This window comes from Chanos chanos, chromosome 3 (genome assembly GCF_902362185.1).
Source record: "Chanos chanos chromosome 3, fChaCha1.1, whole genome shotgun sequence".
NCBI lineage: Eukaryota > Metazoa > Chordata > Actinopteri > Gonorynchiformes > Chanidae > Chanos > Chanos chanos.
In genome coordinates this window covers 4,850,001-4,867,500 of record NC_044497.1, presented here as the reverse complement: position 1 = coordinate 4,867,500, position 17,500 = coordinate 4,850,001, and the positions used below count along the sequence as shown (strand labels likewise).

Genomic DNA, 17,500 nt, shown 5'->3' with positions numbered 1-17,500 from the left:
TGTGCGTGTGCATGTGTGTGTGTGTGTGTGCGTGTGTGTGCGTGTGTATGTGTGTACGTCTGTGTGTGTGTATGTGTTTGTGTGTATGTGTGTATATGTGTGTGTGCGTGTGTATGTGTGTACGTCTGTGTGTGCGTGTGTATGTATGTGTGTGTGTGTGTGCGTGCGTGTGTATGTGTGTACATCTGTGTGTGTGTGTGTGTATGTGTGTGTGTGTGCGTGCGTGTGTATGTGTGTGCGTGTGCGTGTGCGTGTGTGTGTGTGTCATACTTTGTGTCCAGCGTGTTAAGGAACAGGCTGTGTATAACAGTCCTTTCCTCAGCGGTTGGAGCCACTTTGAGCAGAGAGGCAGTGCTCAGCTCCACACGCCTCTTCTTATTAACTGACAGAAAGAAGAAGAGAACGCACAGGATAAGACAGCACAAAATCAGCACTGATCTGATCCATGGGTTTCAGTATCTTTTCAGTACCAGCACCGTGCACAATACAGTAAAGAGGACACAGCTGAAACTCATGATGCACAGACATGCAAAGTGCAGTTATACAGAAATGGACAATTAGTCGGGTCTGAAATCTGATCTCAGGTCAGTGAGAACACATAGCACTGGTGCAGTTTCTTACTCTCGCCCTGCTGAAACAGACTCTCTTCCTCTGGGCCCTCCAGTTTCAGTGGGTTCACAAAAGCTGCCCTGTGGAAAACAAAAACACCAGCTTTCATTCATTTCATCAGTCCAAGGACGCGCAACCGAGGCCCCTAAAATAAAACACATTATAAAAAAAAAATGCTTGCTAGACTTTTCTACCAGCGACTGATTGGCTGATTCAGCCACTCCTTGTGTCTGATTGGCTGAGGAGTGCACACGCCCCTCTCACAGGTGGAAATCAGGCCGTGATTACGTCCTTGGCTCATAAAGCGACGGGACTCTGGCCTTTGATGACGAGACTTGATCTCCAGAGTTGTGATTTATCGATGAACTATCATCTGATGAAGTAATCCGGGATTCAGTTATTTTACCTTTTGTTTTCTGGATCTCGCGCCACCATGACGAATGTAGCGTCTAAAACCGGACTGTACGCCCCATCGTGGTACTGTAGGAAAACAACGATTCTGAATCAGGGAATCTGTTACGCTGGCCCGAGTTGTCGCGGGTCGTAAGCCCTTAAGACTGGACCATCTCACAGACCTGAGCCATGTGCATCTTGGCTTCAATGGAGGACTTCCCCACCCACGTCACATGACCCGTGAACTTAATGTCACAGTCCGGATAGATTATGTTCTTCCTCATGTCTGTAACAGATCAGAGGACCACACTTACACAACAACAACAACAACAACAACAACAACAACAAATAACTGCAACAACAGAAAATCCCATGACAGTAAACTTTTACACACAGATAATTCTGCAAGTGCTGAGAGTGCTGTGGTCTGCTCATATGGACTAAGTGTCTCTGATGTGGGATCAGCCTCTTTCTGTCTATATGATGATACATAGTGGAGGAATGAAGAGAATAAACTGATCCTGGATCATCACTCTTACTCTGTTCAGGGGGGTGTTCCAAGCACGTGGTTTAGTGACTAATCCGGATAAGTTATCTCAGAGTAAGTAATAAACATCCTAATAGACGAGCCCTGTGTCTTCATTCTCCTAGCAAAAAAAGCCATAGGGCTCTTCTATTAGGAGGTTTACTACTTACTCTGAGTCAACTTATCCCTTTTAGTCACTAAACCATGTACTTGGAATACCCCCAATATCTAGGTCTCCTGGGAAATCTTTTATTTGCATTGGTTTATAATTCAGTTACCACTTAATCAGGGAAAACCAACAATCAGATCCGGTCCTGGAGGTCCAGAGTTCTGAGTGTTTGCACTCAACTCTTTTTTTTTTTTTTTTCTCCCCCCAGGGAAACAGAGCTGTGCGTTCTTCAGCCAATCAAAGACATGCTTTGGTTGACATGGAAACGAGCAGGCCTCTGGAACTCCAGGACCAGTTTTGAAGAGCCCTGGTGTACACTGTGTGGCTTAACGCTCTTTCATGAGAATGTACCGATCTTGTCCACCAGGGCGGTGACGATGGACAGGGGTGATTTCTTCAGCGCTTCATTCCGCGTGTGAGAATAACAGATTAATACTATGGAGACAGAGACAGAGGGGGGGAAAAATGTTTGAGATGAGATCTCAGCGACTCTGAAAATCTACATAAAGTACCTCAAGTTCAGTTTTTTTAACATATAGTATCGTATCAAAATGTCTGAGAATAAAGCCCATACCTGCTAAACTGTCCAGATCTTCCAAAATTCTGCCAAACCTGTGTGGATGGCAAGAGACCATAAGCCACAAGCAAGGACAAAAAACCCACAACACGTCACATGAAAATGCTCTAAGTCAACTTATACATGACTATTTAGGAGTGTGTTCCGTTCCAAAATGACCTAAACCAGCTCAGCAATTTAACTATCTTCAAACATATAGCTTTGGTTGTTCTTTATGAGGAACTTGATTTTCACTCACTCACTCACTCACTCATTATCTAAGCCGCTTATCCTGATTAGGGTCGCGGGGGGTGCTGGAGCCTATCCCAGCACTCATAGGGCGAAAGGCGGGGAAACACCCTGGACAGGTCGCCAGTCCATCGCAGGGCAGACACACAGGCAAACACACTCACACACACATTCATAACTAGGGACAATTTAGTATCTCCAATTCACCTGACCTGCATAACCTGGCCGCCCGGGCCGGGAATCGAACCAGAGACAGCGCTACCCACTGTGCCACCGTGCCGCCCAACTTGATTTTCAGTTATACTTAATAAAAGCGTTATAGCCCCCCCCCCCCCTTCCCCTCCCCCTCCCATTTTTTTTTTACAGAGGGCTTTACTTTTAGCTCAGAAAATTTCCATCTGTTTCTTCCCTGTTGTGCCCTGTTCCATTTCCCTTCATTCAAACTCATTCCGTCTAAAAACAGAATTCTCTCCACAAAACAGAGGCCCAGCTGTGCGCCGAGCGTTACCTGACGCTGTTGTGATAATTCAGGTACTTGTCTCTGAGGGAGGGCTGGGTTCCCAGGGGGAGATGGACCTCGATGAAGCTGTCCTTCATCGTCTTCGCAGGCAGCTCGTCCTGACTGCGCGCCAGGAGAGAACTGAGCGACGCCCGCTCCGCCATGGCCTGCTGGTGGTCTCTATGGAAACGGCATCGCGACGGATGTCAGAGAGAGAGAGAGAGAGAGAGAGAGAGAAACCTCGGCCTAACGATTCTACCGTAAAACCCCCGAGGGGCGAACGCGCTCTTTATAGCGGCGAGGTCGTTTGAGATCACACAACGTACTGGTGCATCAAATCGCCGTGACAGAGATCTAACATTACACAATCAACTCCAAACGGTCAACAAAATGCCGCGGTCAAGCCGCGGTCAAGCCGCGGTCAAGCCGCTCAAAGCTGCGGAGGGTTTTTGTTTGCCTACCTCCAGTTCGTGGATGCTCCCACAATCTCTCTCAGCCTGTTCCTCACTTTGAAAAAAAAAAGCGGGGGAGGGGGAAGCAAAACAAAAGAGTGAGTCTTCAGTTTAGCCAAACGAGGACAATATCTGGGACATTTAGCAGGGAGTGGAGCTGAACGTTCACAAGCACATTCTGTTACCACTTCACACGTTTTTGCAACGTAAAATACACGAAACGGAGCAGGGAGAGTTTACAAGTGGCACAACATGTCTGAAATGCAATAACTAACCATTCAGACTTTATCTACAAGCAATTTGCTTATATTACGGTGATTCTAGGGCAACACAAGCGAGGACAATGAGAGAGAGAAGAAAAAAACAAAACTGCAGCCAGTCAGCCAGCGGTGGCTCTGAAAGTCTAAGAAAGGAGTTGAGCGGTGACACTTTAGAAACACAAACTACTATCAGTCTGCAGGAAGGGTCAGCGTAAAGGGACATCTGAAAACAGCCCACCAAAGAGTGTGTTACAGTGCTCTAAACATGTATATGTGTATAAGTGAGAGAGAGAGAGAGAGAGAGAGAGAGAGAGAGAGTGTTACAGTGTTCTACACGTGTGTATGTGTATAAGTGAGAGAGAGAGAGAGTGTGTTACAGTGTTCTAAACGTGTGTATGTGTATAAGTGAGAGAGAGACAGAGAGAGAGAGAAATGTGATAGAGACCTAAATTAATTAACAAAGCAACATACAGACACCTGAAAAGATCTGGACGTTAGTTTGTGCATAATTAAAGAGAAATTAGATTGTAATTTTTTTTTGTTACCAACACACCATTGGTCACAAGCAAGTGTGCATTTCCTGTAAGGGATAAAAAAACAGGGTTAAGAGTAGAACTGATTGGAGGCTATCAGCCAATCAGAGTGAGTAAAAGCCTTGGTGTAAACTCCTTATTGGTTCTTCATCAGAAATAAGTATTAATGTTCCAGAATAACGCCCCAGACTCAAGAAACAGATACACCGCCATGTTACCGTGACAATGTGCATGGTTTGATGTCTGTTTTGTTTTGCGAGTACCTGAAGGAGCACAGGATCAGAACATTTTCATTGTTTTAATCACAAACTAAACTTAGCATTGGTTTCTTTGCGTGTCGCTGACATCTGCATCAAACTGCAAGACCTATGTGTTGAGTCAGAACATCACAAGTGTAGCATTCAAAAACTGGAGGAAACTGGTATCAACATAGGCATTATCATGACAAATCAAAATCGACGCTAAAATGATTTAAACACACACCTTCAGAATGTGTGGGCCAACACAATCTAAAATAGCTTTGACTGAAGATGGGTTTGTTTTCTTTACCTTCAACCATATCAGGCGCTTTCCCCTGCTGAGACATCGACCCCACGGAGAAAGTCCTGGAAGCCAAGGACGATGCTGACCTAAGTGCTCTTAGTCTGTGAACAGGAAACATATCAAATCAAACTTATCAAATCATAGGAAACGTGGGGGCCCCCCCCGCAAAATCCGTTTTGACTGCTGGCTGTAGAAGACAGTTGGGAGGACCCACCAACAGCGATTGTGGAACAATTGCATATTTATTTCCTCTGTGACTATCAAAACACAAAGAACGCCATGACGAGTGCAAGCCTACAGACAGATACACACCTACATTTGAACAGCTTACACTGTACTTTTCTCGCTGCGATTTGGATTTGGTTGGTTACTGCTGGCCGTGTACCAAAAGTGACAAGCTAAGGGCACCAGTGTTCTTAAAACCGCTCCGCGCATTCGCAGACATCAACTCACCTCTGCGAAAACATTGTTTTGGGTTGTCTGATCACTGGTCGAAAGGAATGCAAGGGTTTGATACGATTTAGTATTGAAAAACTTCACTCAGAGAGCACAGTTCACTACTGGCATCCCAGGCATGGACTTACTTCCTTGTAGACACCGACAGACAAGCGGTGACGTTTCTTAGCGCCGTAATAGCACAACGGAATGCGCAAAGCAGATTTTACCAATGACTCAAATTTTAGTTCGCAAATACTCATAATATTACGTTAACTTTTCCAGTAATTTTTATCACCAAAAAGTTGACGTGCAATGACAGAGAAATTTCTCTGATTCCTTAACAGACAGAGACTTCTGGATAAATGTGGGCGTGCCCTGAGTTATTTTCGGACTAGACGAGGTCCAAAAGCTACCACTTCGCATTGATGTATCAGTGTCGTTGTCGCTGTTTACATCAATCGAAAGTGATGAATGAGGGGGAAACTGCTGAATCGCTTCGATTTTGCGATTTTCTGAGTAAAAAGCAAATGAGAAAAGTTTGGAGCAGCGGGTCAAAAGTAACGGGAAAGTCAGGTTTCATTTTGCATATAACCCAACAATAACATATTTTAAGTGACCCAACAAAAACAGCTGTTCGACGTGATGACGTTTTCAACTTCGTCCATTTTGATTGGACAAAATTTGGAGAGCTCAAACAAAATATCCCAACCCCCACGGGGCACTATATATTAGAGTTGAGAAACAAAAGAGTAGTACAGCTTAGTTTACCTAGCTGAGGTGTTTGCTGCATGCAAGTTCCAGACGAAAGGGTCAGGAGACCAGACTGACTGCGGAGGGTAAACTCCCGGGAAGCGAATGAAGAAACATTTATTGCTTCACTTCACATACAGAGGACTAGTGAGAAAAGGAAAAAAGAGTAAAAGAAGAAAATGGCCAATTTTAAATTGCGGAAAGCTGAACCCAAGGACGTGCCAGACATACTGCGACTCATAAAGGTATCCGACATTCTCGCCTTTTTGAGTCTAGTAGCGTATAAAGTTTATTTCCAAACAAGTCCATACTTGGATCAGTCGTTTTTGCAGGATGTATGAAATCTGTGTATGATTCTGAAACTTGTGTCTGAAGGTGGCAGCGAAATGGCTTGTTAAACAAATGATTTCTGATTGTTACACTTCGTCAGTAGTACTGGATGGAGAGTGATTAATAACGAAGACGTTTCATCCATCTTTGTCGCTGATTAAGAAAAAAAAAAACCTCATCAGTGTTTCCGAGACACATCCAGATATGGCTCTGGGGACCTTGCAGCCTCTGTTGTCTGGCCTTTTATGTATTTTGGCTCGAGTCCCACTTTCCTCCGTTTGAACGCGCAGTCCTCGCTGCACATAGTTCCACCGCTGTTTGTTGTTCCACTTCTCTGTTTCTCATAAATCTTCGATCACTTTTTATATTATTTTCTAAAATGAAACGTTGTGTACCTTTCAGGAACTTGCGAAATATGAAGAAATGGAGGATCAGGTAGTGCTAACCGAGAAAGGTAAGTGCACGATGATGATGACGATGATATATAGGCGAATGGGATCAGGTTCAGTGGATTTGTGTAAAAAGATACGAACTTGTGTTGTGTGCGCGCAGATTTGCTCGAAGACGGATTCGGAGATCACCCATTCTATCACTGCATCGTGGCGGAAGTGCCGGTGGAGCATCAGAAAGTCAAGGGTGGGTCAAGTTTGTATGTTAGCGTTGAAGACACACTCACGTCTTTGATGTGGTCTTCGCAGCAGTCAGTGAATACAAGGTCTGTCTTCAGTCTAGCGTTTAAGACATTTGCATAACGGCATTTGAAAGACGGCGGTCCTGATCTTTAAAGAAGCGCCCGTATATAAAAGTGTAAAAACGTTAAGTTATCGTATTGTAATTGCTTCATTTTTACACATTACCTGAAGTGTATCCCGGTCACAGCCTGCATATGGACCACTGTGTGTTGTGTGTTTTTCTTTAGGTTGTTCTGTAATTGGGTTTGCCATGTATTACTTCACTTATGACCCCTGGATTGGAAAGCTGCTCTATCTGGAGGACTTCTATGTGATGCAGGAGTATAGGGGTGAGTGTCTGGACCGTAAATAATTTTGTACAACAGTATGAATTTTATACAATGTAATATTGATAATGATATTATCTCCTCCTCCCAGGTTACGGTATCGGCTCCGAGATCCTGAAGTTGCTCAGTGATGTGAGTAAATTCATTTTATTTATTTGTTTACGAGTTTTAATGCAGGTTCAGAGAGCAGCGTGCTCACTGTGATTTTGTTTTGTTTTCGGGTTTTTTTTTCCCACTGAGGACTTGAGCCTTTGATACTAAACTGAACGTTAACCTCATCCTAACCATAACTATCACCCAACATCTCATTAAGAGTGGATTGAATTTCATAAAATGGTCCAACGCATAAACTGAAACATTGAATTATGGATTAGAAACAAAAAAACAAGAACTAAAACAAAACAAAACTCTTTTTTTCTTTATGTTCTGCTCTCTCGTCTCAGACTGCGGTGAAGACTCGCTGTAGCAGCATGCATTTCATCGTGGCGGAGTCCAACAAGGCGTCGATCGAGTTCTACAAGAAGCGCGGTGCCTCGGACCTATCCCTGGAGGAGGGCTGGCGTCTATTCCGCATCGACAAGGACTACCTGCTGAAGATGTCCGCCGAAGAGTGAGAACCGGCCCAGAGAACCGGCGCCGTCAGCGGAGAGGCTGAGAAGAGTATTCACCCGCTTCTCAGATTTCACTTTTAAACTTTCGACTAATCGACCGCTGATTATTAACGTCACTAATAATGGCAAACACCATCATTACTCTTAATTGGCATAGTTAGCGTATTTTGGCTTAATTAGATGCACTTATGCTTAGATTTGAGTGAGGATGTTCTTTTAGTGGGATATGTGTAGTGTGTGACTTTAGTGACTTTTAATTTTTGTAATTTTTCAACAGCCCCACCCCCCCCCCTTTTTAGTTTGATTTATTCCATGTCTTATTCACAATAAAATAGGTAAATACAAATGCATATCTGTTGTTTTTGTTTTGCAAGCAGCTGTGGTCAGAGGGTTCACCGTGGACTCTTTGACTTCTCCAGGCTCAGGGGTCATGGTTTGGGGTCACGGTGGGGGGTTGAGACGTGGATAGAGTGGGGGTGTAGCATTACAGGGTTTGGGGGAGGTGAAGAGCATTTGCAGCCTGTTAAATTGTTCCGGAGCGTTCCCACCCTTGAGGACAAACAATGCCAACATTCAACCAGATGGTCTAGTGGTCTCCTTAGTGCTGCAGGGTTGAAGATTCAACCTGACGTTTTTCATGGTCATTTTTTTTTTATCAGCGGGGACATTGTATCTCTTAAATTTTACAATGTTAAAGAACAGGTTTGAGCTAAATTTATGTCTGCTGGCACGGAGAAAAAACAAAAACTTTGGAACTTGACCTTGATTGCCAGGGAAATACAGCTTGGGGGGGGGGGGGGGGGGGATGTCTGGTGTCTCTGTTTATGTCCAAAAATGCATCAGTAGGAACTTTTATTTAACGATGTACAATTTTAATCCACGTCACGTTATCATATTTTTGATCGAAACGTACTTCTAGCTGTCGCTTGATCCGTCAGAGTCGACTAATTTACAAAACTGTGCTGATGGAACAGATTAGAATCGCATGAATGCTCTGTGGTGAAGAGAAGACACACGGGGCATTTTTCATCAGCGTAAAATAAAAAAAAAAAAACAGCAACAGCATTTCCAGTTCAAAAAATGTCTTAAGTCCATTGAACTTTAACCTTTGTTGTTTGTGTTCAGCAACATAAATGAGATTGAGCGGCTTTCGAGACCTTTCCTCTGGTTACTGTTTAACCTTGGCTTGTTTCCCGAAGAGATGTTCAGTGCTAAACGGACTGCTCGTCACAGTTTCGATTTAAATTAAACAGTGAAGTTTCCACCTCAGTCGCCCTGGCTTCTGGTTTTGCTAGGTTGACCTGCGCCCTTTGACCCAGTTGTTCTCTATGTGTTTCTGGCCAGTTCTTCTTTAGAGCGTGCGCATTCTGAGCCGCAGACAAATGTGAGAGTTCACAACTTCCTTTAGCAGCGAATTTTAAACCACATGTGACATTGCCAAGTGATACCAAAAGTGTGACAAAAAAAAAAAAAAAGACAGCTCAAAAAGTTGAACTGCATCCTGTCTCATTGCTGAAGTAATCCATAATGGCAGCATCATCTTTGTGAACTGTCTAAGGAGTTCTAAGCGGTTAAAAACAGTTCAAACCAATAAGACCACTCGATCCGACAATGTTTTCATATAGCAACTGACGAACAGAAAGCCCTTGCTGAACAATTGTCATTAGTTTGACAGTTTTTCATTGGTTGAAAATGGAAAAAAAAAAAATACTATGGGAGGTTTGTTATGGTCAAACCAGGAGACGGACACTGTTACTGTGTAGACAATAACTCTTATCAGATAGTTCTCTGAGACTGTTGAACAGGAATGATAATAAAACTTGGGCGAGCTTTATGACCCAGAGGGTGTCAGATATAACCAGTGTAGGAAAATTTTGAAGGGTACATTATGTACATTCAGAAACGTCATTATCAGGAGACAGGCAAAGCAGGTAGGCACGTGAGTAAACAAGCAATGCAAACCGTATAGATTTTTTACTGTGAGTCAGGAGTCAATTAAGTAAATAATACCCAATAGCTCTTGTGTGCAGCTGTCAGTTGTTCAATGGACGTCATGGTTAATGGATGAGATCTCAGTGACTTTCATGGTGGGTTGATTCTTGCTGATGTATCAGCAGGAGCAGTGGTTGAGGTGATGTTGACACAGGCGTCTGAGGACACCACACTGTCGACCGTGGTGGAGAAAATGTACATCCTCTTCGGCTGTGCAGTTTTGCAGTTCTGCTTCATTTAGCTGATACTCTTATCCAGACCGACTTAAAATGACTACTTTTTGCAACAGAGACCACACACAGGTCTGGAGCAGCTTTATGGATCAAGGTACCATGTTCAGGGTGGCATCAGCAGATAACTGTTATACTTGGGATTTAAAACCCCAAACCCGCTGGTCACTAGACCTGTTCACCAGGCAAGGCAAAGCGGATGAGTTAACTCTAAGTCAGACGACAGTTAATAGCAACAGGGTGTTAGGAGGCTGAGTCATCAGGAAGTTCCCAGACAGGGATACCGTGGTTGGGATGCAGGTCAGGATGGTGAGGAAAGGGGTGAAATAAACATAGACAGTGCACTGCAGAGCAGGAGGGTATTCCAGAAAGCAGGTTTAGTGAAAACTCAAAGTTATCTAACTCAGAGCAAGTAGTAAACCTCCTAATAGAAGAGCCCTGTGGCTTTGTTTTGCTTGGAGAATGGACCTGTAGGGCTCTTCTGTTAGGAAGTTTAGTACTTGCTCTAGGTTAACTAACTCTGTTTTCACTAAACCTGCTTTCTGGAATACCCCCCTGAAGACCTCCGAAAAAAAAAGTCATGTTGTCAGCTCAGCTGAGTCCATTCTTAACCGTGCTCTCAGTAAGTAAGTAAAAGTCAACCCTGTTATGTTACAGGGCTGGTTTACCAGTCAACCCTGTTATGTTACAGGCAGGGTTTACGTCCACTCTGTTCCTTATCTGTACTGCACACCATGGACTTTACAACCCTTCAGCTGTCTCAACCTGTCAGTGTTTTCATCCAAACTTTTCCTGACCCATTTATTATGTAATCCTGTGCAAAGATCTACAGGTTATGGTCTGTACTGCTGGCCTGCACTCTTCACCATCTTAAGGTGTTCTGTGGCTACGTTTATTTCCACAGGCCAGAAAAAGGTCAAAAAAGAAAAAAGAAAAAAGGTAATGCTTTGTTTTACAGTCGACTAATGACCAGGTATTAACTAGGGAATGAGACGGTAATAAAACACAGTTATTAGGATAGGAAGGAGTAAAGAGTCTCCTTGTAAGTGCATAGAAACCTACGAGGTAACTAGATGGCAACAACCCTAACCCTAACCCTAACCTTAACCCTAACCCTAACCCTAACCATCTAGCTTCCTAGCAGGTTTCCATGTGCTTCTTTGACAATAACTTAGTACTTATTATACATTTCTAATGGGTACTTTCCCAGTAACTATATTTTGTTGCCATCTGGTTTCCTCGCAGGTTTCTATGTACCTCTTACGCCTAATAATTTACTGTCATGTGCATATGTGCAATTACTTGCAATTGTTTTATTTGTAATATGTGGGCTTGGTGTCTTTTCTTGGTGATTATGGTTTGCATTGATCCAGTTATCAACTGTCATTATGAGTGTCTATTTACTTTTTGTCTTTCTGTTTATGTCAGTTTTTTGACACATGACTCGTTGGTAGGCTCCACCCACCTGTCCTCTACCTGGAACGCAATATATCCTCACGCCCCGTTTCATTTCCTGTTAGTCACACCATTTTGTTCATTGAAGAAGGCCAAAATGGCCGCCACGCGTAGGCCCGCTTGTGTTTAGCTTTTTTTGCCATGCTCTGTTAAAGGCTTTCTTCAAATGTTTTGCTTCATAACAGTGTGCCTTTGTTTCTTTTCTTTTCTGGGTCAAATAGGGACCTTTCCGCAGCACTCAGTCCTGTCAAAACCAAACCAAACCAAACCAAAACAGCATTTTTGCCCAATTTCAATCAGCCTGCAACACAAACCTTACTTAATGCATGCATCCACAAAACACTGTAAGGTCATTTAACAAATGTTAACACTGAGTTAAAACAAAGAGCCAGACAAAGAGATGTCATATGTCTGGGGCCCCATTTCAGAAAGCGGGTTTAGTGAAAATTCAGAGTTATCTAACTCAGAGCGAGTCGTAAACCTCCTAATAGAAGAACCCTGGGGCTTTGTTTTGCTAAGAGAATGAAGCCATAGGGCTTTGCTATTAGGAGGTTTACTACTCTCTTTAGCGGGGCCCTGTACATGCAGTAGGCGGTCACAACGCTGGGGTGATAAGGGACTGCCTGTTAGATAGGCCATCATTCTGTCTGGCAGTGTGGGAACACATCCACGGTCTTACTCAGATAAGAATCTCTCTCTAGGTTTTATTAGGAGTGTATCTGTACACAATCTGTAAAGCGTTGTAGATAGATTAATATTACACAGCAAGTAGAATTTGCTACTGATATTACAAATATATCACAGTCTAAGCGTCCACATCTGTAATGTATGCTTTTTTTTTTTTTTGTTTAAATTAAAACAAAGACATCTTCATGCTTTCAGAAATAAATACATACATGTAAATAAACATAAAAAGGACCAAACAGTCGTCATTAGTGAGTAGTCAAACAGTAGTCATCAGAGCACAGTAGAAAACTGACAGCCTGTGCCATTGAGAGTTAACAGTGAGGCTGGAATGATGTCTTTTGGTGTTGTTTGTTTGTTTGTTTGTTTGTTTGAACTGAAAAGCCTGGGGTCAGGTGGTGACGTAAGATGGTGGACGAAGACAGTCCGTACTGGGCGTTCAGTTCGACGGTGCTGGTTTGTCTTCTCTTTTCTCTTTTTTTTCAGACTGGAAATGAGGGCAGACAGAGAAAGATCCTCGTTCATGATTCATGAGTGTGGAGAACTGTATCAGTTTCCCCAAAAACTAAAATCTTTCCACAGCTGTGCATCTAAACATCTAGAGTTTTCCTTGTCATGGGAACGACTTCAGGCCTGTTTAGATTTGTGTCATTCGTTTGGATACGTCCTCTGAAAAGTGAACGCTAGCTGTGCTAGCTGTTGTTTTTTTTTTTTGTCAAATGGTGCACAATATGGGAAGGTAATAACACAGAACGTATCCTGAGTGACCTTGCACTCGTGAAGATTGTAACACAACACAGCTACATTCTAGAATCTCAGAGTATGTGTTTTTTTTTTTTTTTGTTTCTCATTTGACTGATTTACCTTGTCCTTGGCTAACGGTTTCCCTTTCCAGAGTGTCTCCACAGCAACCCAGCCCTGAGACCCCCAGCTGTACGTCAGGTCTTTGGTCATCTACAACGACACAGATTTCATCGCTCAGACCGGAAGGGAAAAAAAAAAATAAAATAAAAATAAAGCGTCTAAATTTGACGATCCAAATTCGGGCTAAATCCGCGGCCACAAGACCTCTCCTATCGACAACTGTCGAGAAGTGATTTTGCTATTTCATATCTAGATCCAGCATACGTTTCCTGTCTACGCATATGACAGGGAGGTGGCTATTTTTCTCTTTTTAATTGAGTCAGGCCGTCAGTGGAAAGTTCTGGAAATACGGCAACCCCTCCCTGGTTTTCCACAGGTAGGTCTTTTCTCAGGAAGAACGCAGGAAGGAGCAGGGGGACTACCCTAACACGCAATTCACAGCCTGCGCTTCCCACAGGAAACGACCGCAGTATATCAGTGTGTCACAGGGGAGACAAGTTCAAATCCAGTCTAACAGGTCAGCTACAACTTAGTGCGTTTTTAATGTATCACAAAACTATGGAAATATGACTACAAAAAAAAAGCCCAGTGCCGTCACATAAATATTAAGAGTACATAAATGATTGTTTGTGGAATCAATAAACATGACACTCAACACAGGAACACTCAGCACAAACAAAGGCACACTCCTGCATACATAAACATAAGCAGAAACACACAGACACACATATACAAAACCATATGTACAGACACAGACATAGCAGACATGATACAGTACACACAGACCTACACACCCCCCCCCCCCCCGCCACGTGCACACACAGAACTAGGAATACACAGACATACACATACAGACACACATATACACAAGCATAAATATATACACTCACACACACACTGACATATGCACACAGATACACACACATGCGCACACAAACATACTGACATATGCTCACAGATACACACAAACACACACACACACACACACACACACACACACACACACACACACACACAGAGTGTTGTATTGACAAACCTTGGCAACAGAGGCAGCGTGCTGAGGGTAGAACATGGAGGCACTCAGAGCCATGAGTCCAGTAGGGTAGACCAGTCTTCTCACCCTGCATCCTGTTAGACAGAGTGGTAACCACGGTGACTGACTACCTTACAGACACTACAGGCTCTCACAGATCAGAATCAGAACCCAAAGGATTCCGAGAGTGTTCCAAAGTTCTACCTTTGGCTAGGTAAAGTCCCAGGATTCCGGAGAACCCCACAACACCAACACTGGGGTAGAACTCTGACGGGGGGTCGTTCAGGAACTCATAGGTATCTAAAACGTATCAGGTATGTGCGGCACAACTGTCAAATCCATCCCAGCATATATGGCACTTCATATGTATGTGTGTTTATTTGACACAAAAGCACAACGCAGGAAGGAGTATCTGTAAACATGTGTATGTATAAAGTTCTCACCTTTTACGATCTGTATGGTGCTGCTTACACTGGGCTCCACGGTTTGGTATGTCTCCTGTGACAGCAGACATAACATTTAAGGGTAAGGGACAGATTGGCTCCTGACAGAAGCTCTATAATCATGACGGTCTGAATCAACCTCAGACAAACATACCTGAGCTTTCTCCAGAGCCAAGAGACCAATCTCCTAATAGGACATGAAAACAGAATGCACCAAAACCAGTTTTATTTGAACAAAAACAACAGAGAATTCGCCATAACCAATGCCAACTAACAAATGAGACAGGGAAGATTAAGCACATACAGCATTATGTCTGTCCATCTATCTATCTATCTATCTATCTATCTATCTATCTATCTATCTATCTATCTATCCACTTCAAACAGTTATGTACGGTCACAAGTAGAGCACAAACAAAGTTATGCATATGTCTTCTATGGGACAGATATTAGCATCCTATTTATGATAGCTCTGGCATTCAGTCTCACATTTCATAAGCCTTTTCCATCAGGTTTGGTTTTACTAAAACGTGTTGTGTATCTCTGAATACGCGTTTGAGCAGAAACAGACGCTGCGAGGCCTTCCTCTTTCTGTCCTTTACCTGGGCCTTGGACGTGTAGGGTTCGGCGAGCTTCCTGAGCGTGGCCACACCCTGTTCCACGTGGCCCACCCCGGGTTCCTGAGGGTGCTCAGGTTTAGGGTGCGGTGGGGGTGAGGTATACAGAGAGAGCTGAATAATGACAGAAGAAGAAGAACGAGACCAGTTGGTCATGAAGCCTACCCACACCAGTCCATTACTGGGACAGAGCGCCCTCCCCCCCTTCATCCACATTACTCCATATTTGGGAAAAACAAACATTGCAACCCCAAAAATCTGTCCTCTCTGTTCACACACACACACACACACACACACACACACACACACACACACACAAATTTCATGAAGACCAAGCGGCTGATGAGGGAAGGGACTCAGAACAGGGAGGCCCACATCAGAGTAATGTGCCATGAAAACTCTAATTTACAAGACAGCTTACCTCAAAGCTTTTTACTAACTCACTCATTCACTCACTTTTGCAACAATACAGTAAGATGCCATATAATTTTAAGCTGACCTAAACTTTTGGGTTTTTTACCCGGTGTAAATCAGTGATCTCTGCGATGACCGCGCCTGTCTGCTCCTGACTGTTCTGCTATAAAACACATTAGTGATAATGGTTGATAGACATTTTCATGCCGTGGTGAGATTTTAGGACAGTACCTCATCAATTGCCAGAGTGGAACTGTTCTCTTTGACCTCGTTGGAAGCGAAAACTGTTCCCGGCATCAGGCTGAGGATGCCGGGCACAGCCAAGGGCAGTGCCACCTGAACGAGTAGAGACAAGAAGGAGCGGAACACAAAACGTCAAAATAACAGTCAAAATGTCATGGCTATGTGAACGCCATTTTCTTACAAGGGCATTTATTTGAGTGTCTTCATTGACTGGAGACATTTGTTGTTGATTTTGACGACAGCCTAGTTAGAATTAGGTCGACACAGATACGAAACTCAAAGGGTGCTGCTAACTTACTTTCAAACTGACTAACATCTCTCACGTACAACCATGACGAAAACCGCAGACGCTTTGCAGCGCAAGAGTGACAAGAGCCATCTAGTGGTGAAAGAGTGGAATATCGCAGTGTTCCCAATATAAACATGAAGGATTGTGACTATAGATTTTTATATTCGTATGTGCGTGCACAAACTATAACGGTCAAATCGCAGCGACAGCAGTCCCTTACGCAAGGTTTGAGAAGACGACTAAATTATCTTTCGCATGAACGACTGGTGAGTTCAGCTGTTCTTCATGGAGACTCACGCAAACCAGAGAAATTTTAAGTAAAACCTATTGCTGTTGTCGGGCACAAGATCAATCATGACAACGCTTTTGCACTCAAGTTAATTCCAGTCTCCCAGCAGTGACTCACAGTCTTACTGTATATTCTGTCCTTTTGCAAAGCATCCTTCTCTACTGCATCTCTGGAGCAGGCAACAACCAATGTGCACAGTATTCATAATATTAGAAAGGAAAAAAGCTTGCGTCTGAGTGGACCAAATAAAATAAAAAAGAAAAGAAAACACACATGGTCAAGTTTTGAAATGTCACCTTGGCCAGTTTACTTGCGTTTGTCATGATCTTGATGCTCACGCTGGATAACCTACTTCATCAGGAATCCTAAATGGAGGACAGAACTGCGGGGTTTTCAACATAAAAGACCCAGCGCGCGACAGATTTACTCGAGTCAAACCTGCTTTAAAAAAACAAAACAAAACAAAACAAAAAACAAACCCCCCCCCCCCCAAAACCCAGAAATCACTGTGTCAAAACCTCATGTCGATCCTTCATTTATGTCTGTAGGCTGCTACATAAATCTTGAATGCATGAATATTTGTTGGTTTCGCTCATATGAAAAAATGAGCATGTTTAGCCCCAACAGATGGTCATTAATTAGAGTCAGGTGAGTGATCTAATTCATCTCATTACAATCTGATCATGTGTCCAGTTCGTCGATACCATGTCTGTATTAACCGGCAGGTAGTCTCACTCTGTATTGTTCCTCATTGTGGTCACCTTTGGGGGAAAATTATGGAGTCATTATGAATATAATGCGGAGAGACCAACTCATCGTAAAATCCCCTTTTTTTCCTTTGTGTAGAAGACTGGCAAAAAAAGTTCGTTCTATCCTAGAGAAAGGAAAGAAAAAGAGATTTGTTCTAGTAATATTCGTGAGCTTTCCCATCATCAATCACCGAGGGAGACAGTTGCCTAATGTACTTCTGAAATAACTGCGCGCCCAAAATCCCCTGTCAAACATTAACCT

General features: G+C 43.3%; 3 protein-coding genes across 3 annotated transcripts in view; 1 reads left to right on the top strand and 2 right to left on the bottom strand.

Annotated features, from left to right (window-relative positions):
• The window catches only part of LOC115808523 (acyl-coenzyme A thioesterase 9, mitochondrial-like), a 9,085-nt gene extending 3,773 nt beyond the window's left edge, over positions 1-5,312 (bottom strand). The window contains exons 1-10 of the mRNA XM_030769928.1: positions 5,243-5,312; positions 4,796-4,890; positions 3,463-3,508; positions 3,011-3,181; positions 2,272-2,309; positions 2,049-2,132; positions 1,185-1,288; positions 1,016-1,089; positions 622-689; positions 271-382 (exon numbers count right to left, since the gene is read on the bottom strand). Coding sequence (XP_030625788.1) covers positions 271-382; positions 622-689; positions 1,016-1,089; positions 1,185-1,288; positions 2,049-2,132; positions 2,272-2,309; positions 3,011-3,181; positions 3,463-3,508; positions 4,796-4,890; positions 5,243-5,256 — 806 coding nt within the window. The 5' untranslated portion in view covers positions 5,257-5,312. The remainder of the gene's footprint in view (positions 1-270; positions 383-621; positions 690-1,015; positions 1,090-1,184; positions 1,289-2,048; positions 2,133-2,271; positions 2,310-3,010; positions 3,182-3,462; positions 3,509-4,795; positions 4,891-5,242) is intronic.
• A 685-nt stretch (positions 5,313-5,997) lies between these two features.
• Positions 5,998-8,282, top strand: sat1b (spermidine/spermine N1-acetyltransferase 1b). Its single transcript, XM_030769942.1, has 6 exons — positions 5,998-6,222; positions 6,710-6,761; positions 6,860-6,943; positions 7,227-7,328; positions 7,417-7,457; positions 7,769-8,282. The coding sequence occupies exons 1-6, from the start codon at positions 6,157-6,159 to the stop codon at positions 7,937-7,939; spliced, it is 516 nt and encodes a 171-aa protein (XP_030625802.1). The 5' UTR covers positions 5,998-6,156; the 3' UTR covers positions 7,940-8,282.
• A 3,926-nt stretch (positions 8,283-12,208) lies between these two features.
• On the bottom strand, positions 12,209-16,812 carry apoob (apolipoprotein O, b). The gene is made up of 9 exons (XM_030767119.1): positions 16,786-16,812; positions 15,900-16,004; positions 15,240-15,368; positions 14,792-14,824; positions 14,638-14,692; positions 14,399-14,494; positions 14,198-14,289; positions 13,154-13,251; positions 12,209-12,260 (listed from the first exon to the last, which is right to left on the bottom strand). The coding sequence occupies exons 1-9, from the start codon at positions 16,810-16,812 to the stop codon at positions 12,209-12,211; spliced, it is 687 nt and encodes a 228-aa protein (XP_030622979.1).
• Between the last annotated feature and the right edge of the window lie 688 nt (positions 16,813-17,500).

What these genes read in the sequence shown, in the direction of transcription:
- sat1b (XM_030769942.1), top strand. Translation starts at nt 6,157, where the DNA reads ATGGCCAATTTTAAATTGCGGAAAGCTGAACCCAAGGACGTGCCAGAC. An exon ending in ACATACTGCGACTCATAAAG is followed by an intron (nt 6,223 to 6,709) that starts GTATCCGACATT and finishes TGTACCTTTCAG; the next exon opens with GAACTTGCGAAATATGAAGA. An exon ending in GGTAGTGCTAACCGAGAAAG is followed by an intron (nt 6,762 to 6,859) that starts GTAAGTGCACGA and finishes GTGTGCGCGCAG; the next exon opens with ATTTGCTCGAAGACGGATTC.
- apoob (XM_030767119.1), bottom strand. Translation starts at nt 16,812, where the DNA reads ATGACAAACGCAAGTAAACTGGCCAAG. An exon ending in ACGCAAGTAAACTGGCCAAG is followed by an intron (nt 16,005 to 16,785) that starts GTGACATTTCAA and finishes CTACTCGTTCAG; the next exon opens with GTGGCACTGCCCTTGGCTGT. An exon ending in CACCATACAGATCGTAAAAG is followed by an intron (nt 14,495 to 14,637) that starts GTGAGAACTTTA and finishes GATACGTTTTAG; the next exon opens with ATACCTATGAGTTCCTGAAC.